The 22,525-nt window shown below is 41.9% G+C and overlaps 1 protein-coding gene across 1 annotated transcript in view; it reads right to left on the bottom strand.

Moving 5' to 3' along the window:
• Positions 1–2,578: 2,578 nt before the first annotated feature.
• The window catches only part of LOC126270189 (glyoxalase domain-containing protein 4), a 46,791-nt gene continuing 26,844 nt past the window's right edge, over positions 2,579–22,525 (bottom strand). Inside the window, exons 4-6 of the mRNA XM_049974051.1 lie at positions 3,403–3,558; positions 3,116–3,291; positions 2,579–3,031 (exon numbers count right to left, since the gene is read on the bottom strand). Of these exons, the coding sequence (XP_049830008.1) occupies positions 2,906–3,031; positions 3,116–3,291; positions 3,403–3,558 (458 nt within the window). The 3' untranslated portion in view covers positions 2,579–2,905. The remainder of the gene's footprint in view (positions 3,032–3,115; positions 3,292–3,402; positions 3,559–22,525) is intronic.

Raw genomic sequence — 22,525 nt, 5'->3', positions numbered from 1 at the left:
GGGATCAATGCTCCGGAACATCATTGGGCCAAGTACATTAATCTACAAGGAGGCTACATTGAAAAATGAAAGAAATTTCAGTGATGTTAAGTACTTTTTTTTTCTATTCCTTGTCGAGAACATTTCAAACCACACTCATATGTAAAAGCCAGTATGCTTTTGTTTAAAACAAAAGTGGCTCTGGGGAGTGGAAAAGGGGGCAAGGGCGAGTTGTCATGCTACCTACAGTATGTGCAGGAAGTAAGGCACACAGCCTGTAGGCACAGTGATTGAGGCAACACCCTTGTGGAGTAGGAAAAGCTTGCCCGCAAACTTGCACAAAAACGCCTCAGATGAAGACTGCAAACGGCTTAGAGCATAGCTGCGGGTTGTTTGGCTACTGTATGTAAAACTGAACAGTGCCAAGAAGAGAAATTGAACCAATACAGCAAGATACTACTTGCAGGCCATACTGTGGGTAGTGTAGCCACTATAACTGTTCACCACACCCAAGCCTACAGCCGCCAGATAAGATTTTTTTGATATTTTACTTTTGTACAGCATGAACCATTAATTTAAACTGTGTTTTATTAGTGAACAATCATTCTTGAAGTTTAAAGAAACTGGTTCACCCTGTTATTTCACTCTAATCCTACACCTATACAGGGTTCCTTCCTGGTGTTTGATTAATCCAAGTATCCCATTTTTACAGACTTATGAAGTGCCAAGTTAATAGAGAGGGGCACCATTTAAATTGTTTTGTGTAAAGAGTAATAGCTTTCGAAATTAAATTCCAGTAAGAAAGGGGTTTCCTTGAGGTGAAATGTCCAGTATAAAAAGTGTGTGCTTCAGCATCTAAGTATTTTAGTATTTAAGTTGGTTGGTTATGGACAGCGCTTTTTTGAAGGTTTCCCCTGGCCGAAATCTTTTTAGCTTCCTTGAAGTTATCTACTGGTCTTTTTCTGTCTTAGAAACATAATGTATAAGGGCACAGTAATCAAAAAGAAATTCCGGTGTCTGCACCACCCATAGTTAATGTGGAGTAATATTTATTTGAAGAAACAACTTAAACAGTAGCAAGAAAGTAGGCAAAATTCATACGTCTGCTTTTCCAATACTTCCATGTTTCATTGCCTGGATAGACTGGTGAGCATTAGTACATATTTTAAACCACAAAATGAGTTGTCCTAGCTTCAATATAATACTATTCATACTGCATTTTTTTTCTAACCGATGGGTAAGGCCTCAGGAAAAGAACTGAATAGTCTGATTTACTTATCATAACACACAGTCAAATCCTGTAAAAAGGGTAATCAGGGTGTATACGGGGACAAGGAAAAAAGTCCCCGGATTTTTCCCCGATATCCTGTTTAAAAAATATGCTTTTTCCCGGGAAAAAATACACTTTTTCCTTGTTAAGTGACAGTAAGTATTCTGTAGATTTTTCCCTCTTAACTGTAAAACTTATAAATTCCTCGAATTGTTAACGTTTTATACACTGGCGTAGAACTTCCTGGAAAAAAAAAAAAAAGACGGGGGAGAGAAGTTTTGGAAAGACTTTCAATGACAAAAAAGAAGAGAATTGGAAAGGCCTTTGATGTGCAGCAACATACATACTGCATATTTTCGTATTACAAAAGTATAAATTCGAATTGCAACAAACACAGTGTGTTAGTTTCCGAAGCGTTGAAATCTAGATTGCGATGTCCTTTTGTAAGCCAGTCATCTCTAATGCCACGTGATCTCACCAGCCCATGACTGCAGACATTCAGAGCATAGGACACATGTTATAGTCAGCCAATAGCAAGATCACTGTTATGTAGCACAAACACACGAAGAGGAAAAGTTAACGGTTTACATTAATATACATAGTATAGCTACAAGAAAAGCTAAGTTTTCACATGTAATATTTATCTTTTTTTTGTGAGTGTTATACTTTAAGATACATCACACAAATGTGCCAGTAAATTTAAAATTATAACATAAATGTCTGGTCTTCTGGGCTCGGAATTCTTGTAAGTGGCTGGTCCTCCAAGTGTTCAGTTTTAAACACTGTGATTTAGAAATTCATCCCACTTTCTCTCACGTAACATAATTCATCTTGATTAGAAAGAAATTTACTTTGAAATTAACGCTTTTCGAACCACCGTTCGCAATACTATCCAGAGGCCATTAGAAATATGTTTGATTTAGCAGTTAGTTTCAAAATCTTCTGCTTTTCAACAAACATAGGACAGTCTCTACGCCATACCACATGGTTATTTGAACAGATAGGTGAAGTACATTCTACTCTGGCTTCGTGTATGAGTTAACATTTTCCACAGATTTTCAGTACTCAGGATGCCAAGATTAGCATGTGATACGAAGGTCTGGTAGAAGTACTTGTATGGTGTTATCAATTTAAGTTCGCAAAATGGTTGTTATCGCAGACACAAAATGTTTGGTATCAACTTCACATATTATTACTGGTCAAGATAATGATAAATGCCATAAATACATGGCCAGCCGAATAATTAGTTTTATTAATGAATTTTAAATACCTCAAATTTTACCATTTTACAGGTTTAATGTCACCTCAACAGGAATAATGCTACGACACTGAAAATTCACAAACATTTTAATTTGTATGTAAAATTTGCATACAATAACAAAGTAATATTTCTGCATAGCAGTAAAACATCTATTGCACCAACACCAGTTACAAATTGCATAGCCATACACTTTTAAAAACAGATGCATAAATGTGCTGAGAGTACCTGGGATATGTATAACACAAATACACCTTAATACTTTTCAAGCATTTTTAGAAAAATAAATGAGTAATACTTTGATGAAATTGCCATCACAGTAGCTTTCAGTCTCCTATTCAATGAAAAGTTAGGGACCACTGACGTATCACGTAATTAACAGCGATTGGTTAGATATTTTACTCTGTTTTCATTCTTTCAAGATCCTTCTTTATGTATTTATCTAACAAAGCTTCCCCTTCTGGATCTACTTTGGACAGCTCTCTAAAACCTTCATCATCAACAAAGCATATTTCATGGCCATCCTGTAAACAACAAAATTCAATATATAATTTTATGTACTTGTATAGTGTAAATTTTGAGTTACAAATCTATGGTTAACTACTTACAGGATCTGCGAGAATTATTACTCTTACTGTTGCTTTCCCTGGTGTATCCAGAGATGTAAGTGGTGTTAGAATTGTATTATTTGTTTCTTCAATTTTCTTATTTATTTTCGGTTGTTCGTCAAATGGACATGAAAAAGCAATTCTGCCATATGCTGTTTTATGTTCAACTGGTTTGCCTGGAAGGAATTCAAAAATTAATAAATATATCGGAATACTAATGGTGTACACACACACACACACACACACACACACACACACACGTGTGCTTGCCGTATAATTATACTTACCTACGTCAAACAATTCCAGTTTTGCTTGGTTGTCACCAAATCCAAGAAGCACAGATGTTCCTGTCTCATTATATTTTTTTAGACCTAAAATGCCATTCCAATACTGAATAGACTTACTGAGATTAGAGCTAGCCAGTGCTACTTTCTCTACAGGATCTGCGAAAATAAGAAATAAAATGAGGAAATCATACTCTGCACATCTTATAATTATGGAATATGCTTCACCTCACTTTTGTGGTTTAAAATGCAGTGTGAACGTGCAGTATAGAATAGGACAGAAAGAACCAGAGGATGACAACAGCCATAACCCTATGAGAAGAAAAACTGTACTGTCATGTTTTGGCAATTTCTGGCTGTCAGAATCATACCTGCTTATATTTATACAATAACACCACCTTGATTGTATACAGGTGGCAATTTACTTGGGATCATAAATTACTGAAGAAGAATGCAGGTACATAAATACCTAAAAAGTGACTTAGCACTTCTTCAGTACTGCACTGCTTCTCTCCTTCACCAACTTATCCAATGGATAATTGAGGATGTTGAGTGTAAGTTCCTGCCCTGAAATGGAGATTTTAAAATATCTGCCTTCCATGCAGTTTTTACTTTCTACAGCTCCCTGTAGTACCACAGAAATCTTTCTCTGCTGTCTTGACATATGTCCTATCATCCAGTACCTCATTCTTTAAGTTTCTGCAGATAATTCCTTATTTATTATCTTATATTCCCACCTACTTCTCAGGATCATTTTGTAACACCACATATCAAACACTTGAATTTGTTCTCTTCCAGTTGTCTCACAGTCCATGATTCAATTTCATATATGCTGCGCTCCAAACGCACACTCTCAGCTATTTCACTATAAAATTAAGAATTATATTTCATACTAGTATACTTCTTTTGTGTAAGAATGCTGTGTTTTCTATGCTAGTCTGCTGCATATAGCCACTTTGCTTCGCCCATTGGGTGCAATTTGCATCCTCAAAATTTCATCATTTCACCTACTTCGTACACCTCAATGTCATTGTTAAATTTATCACTAGTCTCATTTCTGCTACTCCTCATTAATTTCAACTTCCTTCTGTTTCCTGTCAGTTCATGGAGTGTGCTCATTACACTGCTCATTCCATTTGTGGAATTCTTCCTCACTTTCACTGAGGATAGCAATGCCACAGGTGAATCTTACTGATATCCTTTCACCTTGAATTTTCAACCCACTCCTGAACCTTTCTTTCACTTCCATCACTGCTTCCTCTATGTAAAGATCGAACAGCAGAGGAGAATAACTGTGCCCCTGTCTTACACCCTTTGTAGTCTGAGCACTTTGTTCTTTGTTTTCTATTATTATCGTTTTCTCTTGGTTCTTGTACATATACTAGCAAATCTGGCAATTCTTTACCACTGCTTAATATGCATGGGAATCACATATATTACCTAATATCCCTCCCCCTTCTCCTTCTCTATGTCCATTTTGTTCCCCCACTATGGAGAGTGGAGATCTCTTCCCCCCCCCCCCCCCCCCCTCTCTCTCTCTCTCTCTCTCTCTAACCTTGAGCCTTGTTTACTGTTATTGCCAACAAAACCTTAATTGGGAATTGGAGACACTTGAAATGAATGGGTAAATTGGCTGGGATCATTCGTATAGAGAGTATGGAAGACCTTACCTGCTGCTGAATCTATGAGGTGAGTCACTTCATGACAGTGTTTCACATAGTTTTAATCTGCAAATGGGTAGGAGTCTAGGACTGCACTCAGAAGATTCAAACTATGCAGTAGCATTCCATTCACAAGCCAATAAGCCATAACTACCACTTTCCTGTTTTATGTCAAAACTGACAGAGGGAGGAAACAAAACAGCCCATAGTTGTGTATGCAATTTTTGTTTAAAATTATGTACTGTTAGAGAGAGAGAGAGAGAGAGAGAGAGAGAGAGAGAGAGAGAGAGAGAGAGAGAGAGAGAGAGAGAGAGGGAGAGAAAGTATGGTCTATGTCTGTCTGAATGTTTATTACAGTATCATGTACAAATTTGAAATAATTTGGTCTTGGACATTTTGAAATTTTTGCTAACAACTTCTCTCTCTCTCTCTCTCACACACTCTTGTTAAAAATGTATATAGCCTTTGTTTGTCTAAATGTTTATTACAGTATCATGCAAAAATCTGTAGTAAACCAATCAAGAACTTTTCAAGAATTTTGACAAAAACATTTCCACTTTTCAGATACATATATATTTACATAACATATAAAAAATATGTAGCCTATGTCCCTCCGACCATTTGTTAGAGCAACATGTAAAAATCTGAAGTAAATCAGTCAAGAAATTTTCAACATTTTTGCTAACAACTTTAAATGAACTGTCTTTAAAAGGTAGCATAGTTACCATCTTTCTCTATAGCTTACTTCTATTTTTCTCCGAATTCCAAACATTTTACACTATTTTACATTCCCCAATGCTTTTTCTAAGTGGCAAATCCTATGAACTTCCCTTTTTCTTAAATCTTGTTTCCACTATCAAGCACAACGACATTCCATTCTTCTGTATACATTTCTTGTCAGCAACTTGGATGAGTGGTACTTTAAGCTGACTGTATAATAATTCTCACGTTTATCTGTCTTTGCTGTCTTCGGGATTGTGTGCATGGTATTTTCTGAAAGTCTGATTGGATGTCACCAGTCTCATAGATTCTCCGCACCAATTGAATAGGCATTTGGTTGCCACTCCCCTCAATGGCATTCAAAACTCCAAGGGAATGTTATCTAACCCTTCTGCCTTATTTGATCTTAACAACAATGTAAGGAAAGATAGATTGCTACTTACCATAAAGATAACATGTTAAGTTGCAGACAGGCACAATTAAAAGACACTTACACATTATCTTTCGGCCACAGCATTGATCAGAATAAAGAACACAAACAAATTCATTCAAACAAGTGAGTACACTTCACACATATGCAACCACCATCTCTATCAGTTCGGACGAGAATGAATGTGTCACATAGAGCAGAAGCAACATAGGGCAGGGCAGGAGGTGGGCGGGCAGGGGCACAAGGAAACCGGGAGTGCACAGGGGGCAGCAGGGAGGGGGGGAGAGACAGGGCCAAGGTATAGTAGTGTACAGGCAGGGGAAGAGAGGAACACTGCCTGACGAAGTGTGACAATCATTAGACTGCTAACAGGCACAGTATCGGGAGGCTGCGGGGGAGGAAGGTGGGGAACGGTTGGTTGGTTGGTTTAAGGATTAAAGGGACCAAACTACAAAGTAATTAGTCCCTCCTACCTGGAGCAGGCAAGACAACAAAACAACACACCAAAGAAGTGGCTAATGCATGAAACCCAAGGAAAGAAAACCTTAGGGTCTATTGAAGGTAAACGAAGCCTAGATAAAGGAACAAGGGAGAAGAAAGGCGGGAAAGAAAGAAAGGTAGGCGAGTTGCCATGTCCAGGGAGCAGCTGGAGGCCCTCAAAGACAGGAACTGCAATGGGGGACGTACCCCCCACCACTTACCGAAGGCAGCCCACTCAGCAATACTCAGTAAAGACTAGCAACATGGACAAGGTGAGAGAAGCAAAGAAAAACAGAATGATCAACTCAGACAGAACACATGAGAAAGGGTAGAGGAGCAAAAGAACAGGCAGGGTGAGGGCTGGGGTAGACTGTCAAGCCCAGAAAGCCATTGTCCAGTCAGGACACTGGATGCTAAAGGGCACCCTGCAAAGCCTTAAATAGGCCAACAAGAATGAGGCGCACTCCATTAGAGAGAGTAATAAAAACACACTTCATGAAGAAGTCTTAAAACCTGGTCAGATGCTGCGGCATCATCTGCTAATCCCACAGGTAGTGAGGCAGGAAGATTAAAGAGCCCACCGCAGGGCGGTGAGGTTAAGACAATCCAGCAAAATGTGGACCACTGTCAAACAAGCACTGCAACGACAGTAATGCAGATCCTTATGACAGAGGAGATGGCGAAGAGTCAGCCAAGTGCAGCCATTGCAGAGCTGCAAAGGACAATGGAAAACCTCTACAAATTTATAGTCTCCTTTATCATCTATAGTTTGTTTGGCAAAATCAGAATATAACGCTCCATATTTCACATCTGTAGAAACTTGACAGTGTAATACCAATGAAAGGTCCGATGCCACAATATTGATCTCAAGAGGCAACTTTCCAGTTTCGAGTTTGACCAGCCTGCAGCAAGTTCGTTCCCTGGCGTCCCATCGTGGTCTGGGGTCCAGGAAACAACCACCAAGCCAAGGTCTGAACAAAATGCTCGGCAACTACATCTAGGCTGGTGAGCATAACACCATTCAGGGAAATTCCTTGAACACCAGCAAGAGCATGGTGGCCAAAAATGCACCTGGTCTTTGGCCATACCTGCGAAGAGGGAGAATATGACCCTATGGCAGTGACATACTGGTTTCAACAAATCATTTTCTGCATTTAATTGGGTAACGGGCACAGGCATGAAGCCATATGAAGGCAGGAGGTGGTCAAGAGATAGATGCTATTTGTGGTGGTGGACGGCATGGCAACAGTATTTCATAACTGTACCATTTTCGGGGTTCTGTCAAGGGACAGTTTTCTGTCAGGGAGAGCCCAAGGAAGCACAAATCCTCATGAGCTTCCCCACTGAATGGAGGGGAAGAATCCAGGCCTACAAATGGAGAGATCAGTGGCGAAAAAAGTGCCTTGTGCCATACTAAAGTCTGTGAGAGATCCAGTGATGAGGAGGCAGGGATCAAGCTCAGCCAGCACATCTTCAACAATCCTGTCCCAGTCATTGGTTGCAGTACCACCCCATTGAGGGTTATGGACACTGAAATCCCCCAAGTAGAAGGAAGGGGGAAGTAGCTGTCTAAGGAGGGCAAAAAGAGCAGGATGCCGGCCTGTGAGGAGATGGAGCTTGCATATTGTTACCACACAGACTAAATGGATCCAAACAGCCACAACTTCCAGTGCAGCTCGAATAGGAACCCGGGAACTAACTATGTCTGTGCGGACCAACATACAGTTACCACTGGAGGCTTGCAAAGAACCTGTTAAGTTCCAGCAGAAGATTTGGAAACCAATAAGAGTTGGTGAATGAGAATCCATAAAATGAGATTCCTGCAATGCAAGCTACAGAGTAGAGAGAAAGAAAAGACTGAAATTCTGAATTATGACAATACTAACCATTAGAGTTCCATTGGAGGAGAGTAGTACAAGAGCCTGGAAAAGCATTGAATGGGCCAGAATAAATCATTGTGCTGAATCAGTGTCCATCACCGGTAAAGACCAACCATGAATGTAAGATCAGACCCTAGTTGAGGAGGAGGAGGAGGAGGAGGAGGAGGCTACACCGCGTGGGATGTAGGGGGAACCCTGTCCCATGATTTACACATCATCATCATCATCATCATCATCATCATCGTGGTCGGAAAGAGAGCATTTCAGAACAATATCTGGATATGAGAGAGAATGAGCAGCCTGGAGGCCCATAGAGCATGAATCTTGCGTATGGCTCAAAGTAACAAGCTTCATGTCTTGGATACAGCAGGGAGGGGTGCTCCCTGAGGGAGCTCCATTCCTGGCAGGTGCCAGAGAAGAGGGTTTCCATGGGGGGGGGGGGGGGGCGTAAACTGGGTGGAGGGAAGGGAAGGGGCACAGGGTGAAGGTAAGGAGGAGGAGGAGGAGGAGGAGGAGGAGGAGGAGGAGGAGGAACGGATGCAACAGAAGGGAAGGTTGCTGATACAGGATGGAGATGGTCATATTTCTGTCAGGTCTGTGACTACGATAGACGGTCAAGAATTTTGATTCCCTTAATATTTCTTTCCTTTCTCAGATAGGGCAATCTGGTGAGCAAGGAGAGTGTGAACCAGAAGAGTTCACACACTTGGACAGTGAGGTGCAAGGACTTCCCACATAGAGAGGGTGGCCACAATTACTGAAAACAGGATTTTGCATCACATCATGAAGACATGTGATGAAAATGGAGACACCAGAAACAGCTCATAGGATATAGTGATTCACACTGTAACTGTAAACTATGACCTTGACTTTTTATGGGAGGGTATCTCCTCAAAAGCAAGAATGAAATCGCCGATACCAATGTGATTGTCCTTAGGATCTCTCTGGGCTAATCGGATGAAATGAACACCAGTCTGTGACAGATTAATCCTGCGCTGCTTGTTAGAGTGAAGGTGGTCTCTATGGAAGATAACGCCTTACATCATATTTAAGGACTGGTGAGGAGTGCTGCTCACCGGGATGTCTCCCAAGCACTTGCAAGCACAAAGAGACACTGACTGACTGTCAGGAGAGAGGATTTAATCAATATCATATAGCATCATACTGAGGGAATCTGCTTCATCAAACTTATCTGGAAAAAAGAAAAAAAACAGTTTGTAGTGGTAAAAGTCTAGGCATCTGTCCTTGATAAACCAAGTAACATGGAAAGGGTTTCACCCCAAGGCAACAGGCCTGGTCCTCCTCCCAGGGGTTGATCAGGGAGTGAAGGGCTGAGGAAGCAAGAGTAGGAGCAGACAGAGAACTGTTCCTTCCTGATGAAACGGCCACAGAAGAGCGGATAGAAGTATGGAGTGCCCACTCTGGTACCAACCACTCTGATCAGGGGCTCACCCCCTGGGCACAATCAAGACACAGCAAAGACCATCTAGCACAGCTGTTATTGATGGGAATTACAATGCCCCCAAAAAGATATGCAATCACTCTTAGGCTTACATGAGATGGTGACAGGTCAGGTACCATAAGAGTGATCCCTGTGTTGTCAGAGGATTTGGCCAAATGGGTACGAAAGAGCCCCACCACATGGACTGGCTACCATGCTGGTGACCTGGTGAGGAGGGGAGGGGGGGGGATATGGCAGTGAAGTAAGGAGGGGAGGGGAGGGGAAGAGGAACCCACATCGGAGATGCTAGGGAGGCAGTTCTTCTCCATATGGCTCACACTACAAACAATTTAGGAAGGGAAGTCAAATCCTAAGAGCAACCAGGAAAAAGGTGGGGGGGGGGGGATAGAGGTAGCAAGGGGTTGTGATTGGGAGTGCACAGGGATGGACTAAAATGTTATGGAGATGAAGGGCATGGACTAAGATGATGTGGGGGTGGGGTGAGCAATGGAACACCACTTTAGGAGGGGAAGGAAGAATCTTGGGTAAACTGACCCTCATTTCAGGTAGGTAATCCAAGGCTTGTCGAAGGATGTGGTGGTTGTTCCAGACCGGAATGGTACTGGGTGATGAAGGGGGCACTCCTTTGTTGCTGGTTCTTGGGAGTAGTGGGAGGATTGGGGTTGTGAGGGGAAATGGTACGAGGTCTGCTTGTGGACTAGGTCCAGGGGATAGTGCCTGACAATAAAGGCCTTGGTGAAACCCTCAGCATACTGGCAAAAGGTACTTGTCACTGCAGAGACACTGTAGCTGGGTAGCCAGGCTGTATGCAAGAGATTTCTTGGTGTGAAAGGGATGAAAGCTGCTGAAATGCAGGTACAGTTAGTGGCTGGTGGGTTTAAAGTGGACAGAGGTTTGAATGGAGCCATCAGAGAAGAGGAGCCAGGAAGGTAGCATACTGGGCTGTCAGGACAAAGTAAAGCAGATGGGAGAGGTGTTGAGGTTGTGAAGAAATGAAGATAGGGTGTCTTGGTGCCGAGTCCAGATCTTGAAGACATCATCAATAAACTTTAACCAAACTAGAGATTTGGCATTTTGGGAGGCTAGGAAGGTGTCCTCTACATAGGCATAGGAGGGGGGCATGTGAATGCTCATGGCTGTGCTGCAGATTTGTTTGTATACCTTTTTGTACGCCTTCCCTTCAATGGAGAAGTAGTTGTGGATTATGATAAAGTTAGTAAGGTGTCCGAGGAATGAGGTAGTAGGTTTGGAGTCTGAAAGATGATGCGAAAGCTAGTGTTCAATAACAGCAAAGCGATGGGCATTAGGTGTATTGGTGTATAGGGTGGAGGCGTGGACAGTGATAAGTAAGGACCCAGGACGTACAGTGATTGGGATACAGGAGTCAGTGAAGGAATTGATTGGTATCTTTGATGTAGATGGCTACATTATGGGCAACTGATTGGAGCTGTTGGTCAATGAATGCTGAAATTCTTTCAATGGAAGCATAATATACCTGAATGGGGTGGCGGGGATTGTTGGGTTTGTGGATTTTGGGGAGCAATTAAGAGGTGAGTGTGCAAGGTATATAGATGTGAGGAGGGAAATGGATTCAAGAGAGAAATTCTGGGAAGGGCCTCAGGCCTTAAGTGTGGATTGGAGGTTTTGTTGGACTTCTGAGATGGGGTAACTCTGGCAGAGTTTATAGGTGGACAAGTTAGATAAGTGGCAGAGGCCTTCTGTCAGGTAGTCAGTGTGCTTTCTGTGCAGCTACGATGATTAGGTCAGGATTTGTTTTGAGACTGTGTAAGGCTCTTCTATCTTCTGCTTCTGCTGACAAAGGGACATGGGGAAGGATGGGGAGGCCAAGTTGGAAGTAAGGAGTTACTTGAAGGTCACCCAGGTGGCAGATGGGGTGGGGGTTGGGGGTGGGATGGGTTCTGTGGCAGCTGGGGAGGATCACGGTTGGATGGCGATATGAACTGTGCGAGGAAGGGTTCAATGTTGGAATTAGGTTGGCTTGGTGTGAGGAATTGGTGGCAAAGAAGTGTTTCCATTGCAGCAACCACGAGAAGGAGAGCAGGTCTTTCTCAAGTCCAACATGGCTAAATTCGGGTGTAGGGCTAAAGGCGAAGCCTCTGGACAGGACAAACTTATGTGGAGCTGAGAGTTTTGGTGGAAAGGTTAACAACAGTATTCTGGGATTGTTTGGATTCAGGGTTTAGACTGTTGGTAGGGAAGTTTGGGAGAGGTGGCACGTTGAAAGTGTCTGCTAGACAGGGTCTGGATGCTTTGAAGAATTAATGAGGGGGAGCACACTGGGTATGATATGGGTCAGATAGAGGTACACTGAGGCAACAGCAGGATATCAGCAGGTTGGGTAACTTCTGGAGGTGGTGTCCGGAATGCTCATCCAGGTGCTGGAGAGCAACGGATTCAATTTTCGAAATTTGATGGATGTAGCAAGGTTTTCGCAGTGCCCATATCTTGCGTAAGAAGGTGTTTCTGGGATGTCTGTGCCCTGGAGATGTATTTTTTGCAATACCAGGTTTTGAGGGCCTTGGACTGGTGGAATCTGAAAAGGTGTAGGTCACTGTGAAAGGAGGGGTAAGATCTAGAGAAAGGAAATTTTATGGTTAGGACACAGGAAGCGGGGAGGGGTCCATGATGTAGGCAGCATTTATGAAATCCGATGTGAGACTGAGTTTTAGCCAAGGAAAGGAACACTTTCCTGAACTGGGTTAGAAAGATGGAGAAGGGGTCCACAGTGGTGAGGAAGGTGTAGAGGAAACAAGAATGACACAGAAATGAGCAAAATTAATTGCTGATGGTTGTAAGGAGAGCTTGATAAGAGAAAAGGCATATTAAAAATGTGTAAAGACACTCAAGAAACACACACATACACGTAAAAATATGCTAACCGTGTAAAACCACGTAAAACCATATAAAATAGGTACAAATACATTAAAAATGTACAAAAATGTGGAAGAAATGGAATAGATTAGGTATGGGAGTATCTGTGTGTTGTGATAAGGGAGAGGTGGAAGTGCGATGGTTTAGGTTGAGGCTCACAAGCTCATATGGCACAGGTAGGTGTGGAAAATAACAAGCTGAAGTACATGAGCATGAAGGAGGAAATGGGATTCATAGGTATAAACATAATTATTGGTGGGAAGAATATGGGGCATCAGATGGTGCATCAACAATATGCACAGTCATGAAGCCATACATTGTGTGTGGATGTTCATCGATACAGTGTGGTTTGGAAGTTTATCCAGTTTGTAAGACACTGATTAAACACAGGAAAGAAGAGAGAGAGAAGCCACTGGGAAGAGTAATGCTACAGAAAATAGTAACAATGGAAAACATCACAGGGTTGTGAATCGGAGAAAAGTAGTTCAGCAAAATCAAACAATGGGAAGTCCAGGTTGGAATATCGACAATAAAAGAAAGATACATTGCTACTTGCCATAAAGATGAAATTATAGGCACAATTAAAACACACTTACCCATTAGCTTTCCACCATAGCCTTCCTCAGAAAAAGAAACGCATACACAGCCATTCAGATAAGCAATCACACCTCATCCACACTTGACTGCCATCTCTGGCAGCTTGGACCAAAATGCAACTGTAACGTTGAATGGAAGCAGAAATCCCAAAGGGTCAGGGGGTCAGGGAAGGGAAAAGCATAGCAGTGTACAGGTGGGGGGAGAGAGGAGTGCTGTCTATCGGAGTGTGCTGGGACTACACTGCCAACATGCGCATTGTCGGGAGACTGTGGGGTGGGGAGGTGAAGAGTGCAGGAAAGAAGTGAAAAAGGAGAGGAGTAGGGAGAGATAGGAAGGTGGCTGGCAGAGGGCAGCACATGAAGAGTGTGGGAGATGAGAACAGGGAGGTGTGGAGAAAGATGGACAGATGGGTTGGCAAAGGGCGTCAGACAAATAAGGTGGGAAGGTGAGAATAGGGAGAGGTGATACGACAGAAAGGGTAGAAGCTGTTAGCTGGAGGGTAAGAGGACTGTATGATCTGTGCAGTTCAGAAAAGCTGGTGGTGGATGGGGGGATCCAGGAATCCAAATGGTTCAGATAGTGAAGCAGCCATTGCAATCAAGCATGTTATGTTCCACTGCTCTTGGCCACAGTTTGGCAGTGGTCTTTCAACATCTTGTCCTTACATTGTTGATATTACAACCTGGAGTTTCCATAGTTTGATTCTGCTCAATGGCGTTTCTGCCATCCCAGAACCCTGTGATGTTTTCCTTTTTACTATTCTCTATAACATTACTATTATCAGTGTCCATTCTTTCTCATCTTTTCTGTGTTTATTCACCGCCTTCCAAACTGCATCAACTTCCAAGTCACATCGTGTCAGAAACACCCACACATAACACATGGCTTTGTGACCACACAGATTGTTGATACAACATCGAATGGCCCAAATTCTTCCTACTGATAATTATTAAATTGATCCCACTTCCTACTCATGTATTTTAGCATTTTATTTTCCACACCGGCTCGTGACAAACAAACCTGTGATCCCCAACCTAACCCATCCCCTCTCTTCCCTTACTACAACACACCAGACACTCCCATAACTCATATGTTCCTTTTCTCCCACATTTCTGAAAGTTTTTAACATACTTATGCCAACTTTTACATGGGTTCATGCATTTTTGCATGTTTTTATGTAACACTCCTAATCAATCCTAATCCATCTTTCTTACCCAGTTCAGATAAGTATTCCTTCCCCTGGCTAAAACCCAGCCCACATCCTATTTCTTAAATGCTGCCTATACCATGGGCCCCCACCCCTCATGGCCTAACCATAAGAATTCCTTTCTCTGGATCCCACCCCTTCTTTCACAATGACCTTCAATTATTCAAATTCAGCCCCTCCCTGGCCCTCACAAAGCTGGTACAGGAAAAACACATCTCCATGGCACAGGCATCCCAGAAACATCTCTGCTCCTTCTGCAAGATGCTGCTACTGTTACGAAGCTGTTACATAATCATGTCTCAAATTGAATCTGCTTTTCAGCACCTGAGGGCACACAATGGACACCACCTCCATAAGTTATCCAACTTGTTGGCATGCTATTACCACCTCAGAGCACCACTATCCAAACCTGTATCCTATTCATAGTGTCTCTCCTCTTCTGCCCCTCATTTATTTTTATTTATTTATTTACACATCAAGCTCTGTAGGACCAAATTGAGCAGCAAATCTCCAAGGTCATGGAACATGTCACCACAGGAAATTACAACATAAAAGTAATAACAGATAAAAATAAAATGTTTATGAATCTGAAACAAGTCAATCCATACATTTAAGTAAACACAATCAACAATACAGCAAGAATAAGCTTAATGTTTCAAGGAACAACTTGTCAGAATAGAAGGAGTGACCCATGAGGAAACTCTTCAGTTTTGATTTGAAAGTGCCTGGATTATTGCTAAGATGTTTTAATTCGAGCAGCAGCTTATTGAAAACTGATGCAGCAGTATTTTACTGCACACCTTTCTGCACAGGAGTTAAAGAAGTCCTATGCAAATGCAGGTTTGATTTCTGCTGAGTATTAACTCAGAGAAAGCTGCTTATTCTTGGGAATAAGCTAATATTGTTAACAAGAAGTTACAGTAAGGAATATATATATTGAGAGGCCAACGTCAAAATACCCCGGCTCGTGAACAGGGGTCGACAAGAGGTTTGTGAACTTACACCATTTATTGCCCGAACCACCCGTTTCTGAGCCGAGAATATCCTTTTAGAATGGGAAGAGTTATCCCAAAATATAATACCATATGACAGAAGGGAATGAAAATAAGCCAAGTAGGCTAATTTTTGTGTCGAATGATCACTCACTCCAGAAACCATTCTAATAATAAAAATGGCAGCATTAAGTCTTTGAACAAGATCCTGAATGTGGGCATTTCACAACAGTTTACTATCTATCTGAACACCTAGAAATTTGAACTGTTCAGTTTCACTAATCATATGCCCAAAACATCAGGTTTTGTTGAATTGTGTGTTAGAAACTGTACAACCTGAATCTTACTGTGATTTAGCGTTAGTTTATTTTCTACAAGCTATGAACTGCACTATTTGAAACTGGGCCAATGTTGCACCCAACATCCTTTACTACAAAGCTACTGTCATCAGCAAACAGAAATATTTTAGAGTTATCCATAATACTATAGCTAATATCATTTATATAAATAAGGAACAGGAGTGGCCCCAACACTGATTCCTGGGGCACTCCCCACTTGACTGTACTCCACTCAGGCCCCACGTCACAGCCACTCTGAACATTGTGAATAATGACCTTTTGCTGTCTGTTGCTAAAGTAAGAGGTTAACCAATTGTGAGCTACTCCCCATATTCCATAATGGTCCAACTTCTGGACCAATATTTTGTGATCACCACCATCAAACGCCTTAGTTAAATCAAAATATATGCTGCCTAGCATTCAAACCCTTTTGTTTAACCCATCCAGCACCTCACAGAGAAAATAGAATAAAAAATTTTCAGTTTTTAAATGACTTCTAAAGCTGAACTGGACGTTTCATAACAAATAATGTGATATAAAATGATCAATTATCCTTACATACACAGACTTTTCAATAACTTTAGCAAACAGTGATGACATAGAAATAGGTCTAAAATTGTCTACATCATCATTTTCTCCCTTTTTATAAAGCGGCTTCACTACTGAGTACTTTAATCATTCAGGAAACGGACCAGTCCTAAAGGAAAAATTACAAATATGGCTAAATACAGTGCTAACATGAGCAGCACAGTACTTAATAATGTCCGGCTAGGCACTCCATCATATCCAAGAGAGTCCTTAGTCTTCAGTGATTTAATTATTGACTCAATCTCCCCTAGTCTGTACCACAGGGAAGTATTTCAGACGTCAATATCGGAAAGGCATTTTCTAAGAGAGTTATATGATCCCCTATAGAAACAAAATTTTTATTGAATTCACCAGCAATGATCAGAAAATGATTGTTTAGTAACAGAAATATTTTCACTGTGAACTGACTTCATATTGTTGACCTTGTGCTGCTGACCAGACACTTCCTTCACAACTGACCATATGGTTTTAATTTTATCCTGTGAATTAGCTATTTTGTTTGCATACCACATACTCTTTGTCTTCCTGATAACATTTTTAAGAACCTTACAATACTGTTTGTAATGGTCTGCCATAGCTTGATTGTGACTACTTCTAACAATTTGATATAAATGATATCCTTATCCCACTAGTCAGCCACTTGGGCTGCCTATTACTGCTAGTACGCCGTTTAGAATGTTCTAATGGAAATCAACTCTCAAAGAGCACGAGAAATGTGTTAAGGAAAGTATTATATTTATCATCTATGTTATCGACACTACGACACTATAAACATCCTGCCACTCTTGTTCGTTGACAAGGTTTGCTGCTGGATTAACTTTCCTACATAGCTTGTAATTATATGTGACTTTTGTTCGTGTACAAAAGCCTTTTAGCGTTAAAATTTGTGCATGATGGTCTGAAAGGTGTAATGGAACTGACAAATAGATGTCATTTTTGTTATATTATACACTAAAGTTGTGTTAAAAAAGCTTTCGCTTAATATAATACTAGGTTAGGTGTTGCGATCAATAATCGATATTGAAATTGTATGTTCTTTGTAGCTTATGACCGTGATCTTTGGTCTACAATGGGTTTTCGGCCACTTGAGTTTTAGCCACGGTTGAGTGTAGTCTTTTTCGAGTTTTGGCAATAAATGTGTGTTTTTGTTACAAATAAACCGTGGAATACTGTGTCCTGATTTCGTTAGCCCAGTGATACTTAAAAAAACCTTTTCTTGGACCCAGAGCCGCAAAGGAATCATCGCCTAGACAAAAAGAAGCCACATGGACAACGCAGACTCAGCAGCATCAACAACGGAGACATCATGGCAAACTCTACAAAAATACTATACAGCCATTAGCCAAACTGTAACGGTGTCCTTATGGAGGTAACTTTTCCAGCACAATAGAGAGGGTTCATGACAACGGCCATTCACCCTTCACTAACAGAAAGCCCATCTAGTAATGAAAAATGAATAAAAAATATTGTATATGGCTGTTTTACTGTTCCCCTGCACCGTAGTTGGAAAAAAACACAGTCTGCATCAGATCATATGAATTTAGGATATCTACCAACATCCTTTATCTTGCACCATCATATGCAAAATTTATATTGAAAGCACCACATATAACTAATTTCTGGCACTTCCTACAAAGTGAATCAAGAACCCTCTCTAGATTTAGCATAAATGCTCTGAAGTCGCAGTTAGGTGACCTATAAACAACAACAATAAAAAGTTTACTTTCACTAAATGTAAATGATCCTGCACAACATTCAAATATCTGTTCAGTGCAGTTCCGTGATATGTTTATGGGCTCAAATGGAATACTGTTTTTTACATACATAGCCACTCCCCCACCCCGCAAGGAACTCCTTGAAATACAGCCAGCTAATCTGTATCCTGGTAAAGGAAGTATATGAATTGTCAAATTATTTTAGTGGTGCTCTGATATACCATTAATTTCAGTGTCAACATCTACACACAGTTCTATAACTTTATCTCTAATACCTCTTATATTTTGATGAAATATTCTAATCCCTTCTCTACTTGGAAACATGACGTCCTTTGAAGGTGAACCCTTAGATATAGGGACTTCCTTTAAGCAGATACATCTATCAGCTGACTTCAATCTAAAAGAGATGCAGCTCTAACATCAGCTACTACAGGAATTTTTCCATGAGTAATCCCACCACCACCCACTAATCTGTCACCTATAAGCTTTGCCAGCCTCCCCTTCCCATGAGGTGCAGTCCATGCCTAGTGAAACCCAATCTACTGATGGACCCAACTGGCACCACTGATATGTGACCCATGCCCTCTGCCATCAGCGCCCTCTCCAGCCCCATGTTAATGCGCCTTACAGCCTCATTAATGTGAGGCCGATCACGGCACTGAAACAGTTGCACAAAATGCACATCAGTGCTATTGAGTAGCTATCTTTACCAGGTCACCATCTACATCATATTCCCTGTCCCCATCAAGACTGTTCCCTGCTCCGCCCACTATCACTACATGATCCTCGTTTGTAAACCTACATAATTCCTCTATGCTGGTGACCTAGTACTCACTCCTCAACACTTTCTGCAACTGCTGGCCCACACCTCTACCATGCGAACCACCTAGCAGCAGAACCTTCTTCTTTCTGTCAGACTTTGCAACTGATCTAGGCCTCCTAACTGCTGAGGACTGCTGCATGTTCCCTACATCTACAGCTACAAGAGGCTCCTCTCCACTCAACTCCGACAATTGGTCAAATCTGTTGCATATACACAAAGTATAAATGTCTGAACACCTCCTCCTCCTAGCTGCCTTGTTCCCAAATGCCAGTTACCATTCCCCACCTTCCTTCACCCTCCTCAACCTATATAGTTCCTCCTTTGTGCATTGTAGCTGCACCTGAAGGGCACAGGTCTTACGCTCCTGCTCCTCTATCAACTTATTTCTACTACAGATTATGCATTTTCAGAAGAGTATCTTACTACAGTGCCCACTGGCTTCCCCACTGCATTCTCCCCCCCCCCCCCCCCCCCAAATGAAAATACTTTGAACAAATCCCACACCGTAATCCACTACTCACAAACCACAAACCTATGACAAGAGCCCACACTTCTCACTCATCATAAAATTTCACAGTTACTGAAAAACGTCTATGTTACCTAAGTTCAGTTATACCAGTAGAACTAATTATGGAACTAATAATAGCGGTCTCGAAATTCTCTGTCTACTAAGAAAGCAACGACTTGTATTAATACTACTAAACCACAGCTAATACCAATACAAACAAAACTTCACAAAATTATTAGCAAAAACCAAAAATTCAAGCGGCCACTGGAACACTCAATGAAGGTAAAACACTGAATAAAAATAGCATTTAAACATTGCCTACCTGACCTTTTCAACTAACCACATCCCCTAAAACTCCCTACCAACACTCCACCTAATCCACAGAAAATATTACTGTAACATTGTTGTTAACATTTCCACCAAAGCCCTCAGCCCAACAGAAGTCTCAGTCCAGCCCTAACCTTTAGCCTGACTTCCAAATATAACCGTGCTGGACTAGTCAAAGACCTATTATTCTTCTCCAGATACCTGCAATGGAAACATTTGTTTCCCAACAACCCAACCAAAGCCAACCTTTCCAACACTGAACCCTGCCTCTCCCAGTTCATACCAACATAGAACCATAATCCCCCCTCCCTCTCTGCCCACCTGACCACCCAATGGTGGCCTAACAGGATTTCTTTACCTCCAACTTGGTCTCACCAGCCTTCCCCAGGTCCCTTTCTCAGAATACCAACCTTACAGTAGAAGAAAGAAGAGCCATACGCAACTTCAAAACAGATCCTGACCTAATCATCCTACCTACAGAGAAAGGATCCACCACTGTTGTTAAGAATGGCAGTGACCATCTGGCAGAAAGTCTCTGCCACTTGTCTAACTGATCCGCTTATAAACTCTGCCACAGTGATCCCATCCCATAAGTTCACAACCTCCAATCCCAGCTTAAAGCTATAAGCCCTTCCCAGAACCTTTCCCCTTAATCCATTTCCCTCCTTACCATTTGTTTGATACCCTGCACACTCATCTTTTAATTGCTTGAAAAATCCACAAACCAAACAATCCTGGACACTTCATTGTGGCTGGATATTGTGCCCCAATTGAAAGAGTTTCAGCCCTCACTGACTAACAAATCCAACCAACTGCCTGTAATCTAGCCACTCATATCAAATATACCAATCACTTCCTACACTGTCTCTACTGCATCCTGGGTTCCTACTCATCAATATTTACGCCTCCACCCTATACGACAACACGCCTCATGAACATAGTCTTACTGCTATTTTGCACTACTTTCCCAATGTCTTTCCGACTCCATATCCACTACCTCATTCCTCAAGCACCTCATTAACTTGATCGTAACTTACAACTACTTCTCCTTTGAAAGAGGTGTGTACAAACAAATCGCCAGCATAGCCAGGGGCATACACATGGCACCATCCTATGCCAATCTGTTTATGGGCCATCTAGAGGAAACCTTCCTAACCTTCCAAAATGCCATTCTATAGGCCGTCTGATCTTGAGCACATGATCCGGGGAAACAACAGAGTAACCAATAGTTCCCCTGCTTACACCCATCTGTAAAAACAGATACATTGTCGTGGTACTCAGATAATATTGCATGAAAAACGAAAAGAGGAGTGGTATCTCTCTTGTACTGCACCAAATCTAAAATCACTCTGGGCCTTTCCAGTAACCAGGGCGGCAGACAGTTAAAACCCTTGATTTGGGATTGTACTGGCTCCACACTGAGTTACTCCAGCACTCGCTGCACATGGATCCCAAATGGAATTGTGGCTTGTGGACATTTGGAAAAAAGGCATTTCAGAGGTGGACAAGCAACAGTATGGTGTGTGGGTGAAATTGGAGCTGTGAGAACTTGCACACCTGACGCACCATGAGGAGCTAGTGCCGGAAGGTAAGTGGCGAATCCCCTGCCTCAGCACATATTCTAGGTATGGGACTGGTCCGAAAAGCACCCATGACCACCCAAATCCCCTCATGATGGACAGCATCAATGATTCACAAGTAAGGGGTTCTCGCTGACCCATACACCGTGCAATCATAGTCCAGCCGTGATGCACTAATGCCTGATAAAACTGAAGGAGACACGCCCTGACCACTCGCCAAGACCTGTGAGTAAGGAACTTAACAATATTCAGTGCCTTTAGGGTTTTGGCTTTTAAGTCCTGCATGTGTAGTAACCACGACATTTGGGAGTCAAAAATGAGGTACCGCAGTGTCTCTAAAATGTAGGATGGTGTTCCCCATATTCTAGGCAGACAAATTTAAAAGACCAGAATGATTAAAATGCACGTGCATGCGCACACACACACACACACACACACACACACACACACACACACACACACACTTATCTGCAGAAAACTGAAAACCCGTCTTTGCAGCCCACTCCTCTAACCTCCGCACTGTAAGTTGCAATTGATGGCGCGCCGTTGCAATATTGGAGGATGAACAGAAAACAGGAAAATCATATACAAATACGGAGCACTGTACAAATACGGAGCACTGTACAGGATTCCTTATAGTAGATGTGATACTGTTGTTGGCTATGGCAAAGAGGGTAACACTTAAAACACTGCCCTGAGGAACACCATTCTCCTTCTCAAATCGATATCCTAAAGGAGCATTGTCCAAGGCATGACAGTGGCAGTAACAAGCCCCCCCATAGTGAAATGGGCTGCCTGCTCACTTAGGTATACACGGTGATGTGACAGAACTTCATCCGCAGTTGCTGCTGTTTCCCAAGGTGCAATTTCGACACCAACGGGAAAGGGATGGGAAGTGCTGTCAAATTGAATCTGACTTTGAACTA

This window comes from Schistocerca gregaria, chromosome 1 (assembly GCF_023897955.1).
Source record: "Schistocerca gregaria isolate iqSchGreg1 chromosome 1, iqSchGreg1.2, whole genome shotgun sequence".
NCBI classification, from domain to species: Eukaryota; Metazoa; Arthropoda; class Insecta; order Orthoptera; family Acrididae; genus Schistocerca; species Schistocerca gregaria.
Note: the sequence above shows the minus strand (reverse complement) of the source record. Positions and strands in the feature narration are given on the sequence as shown.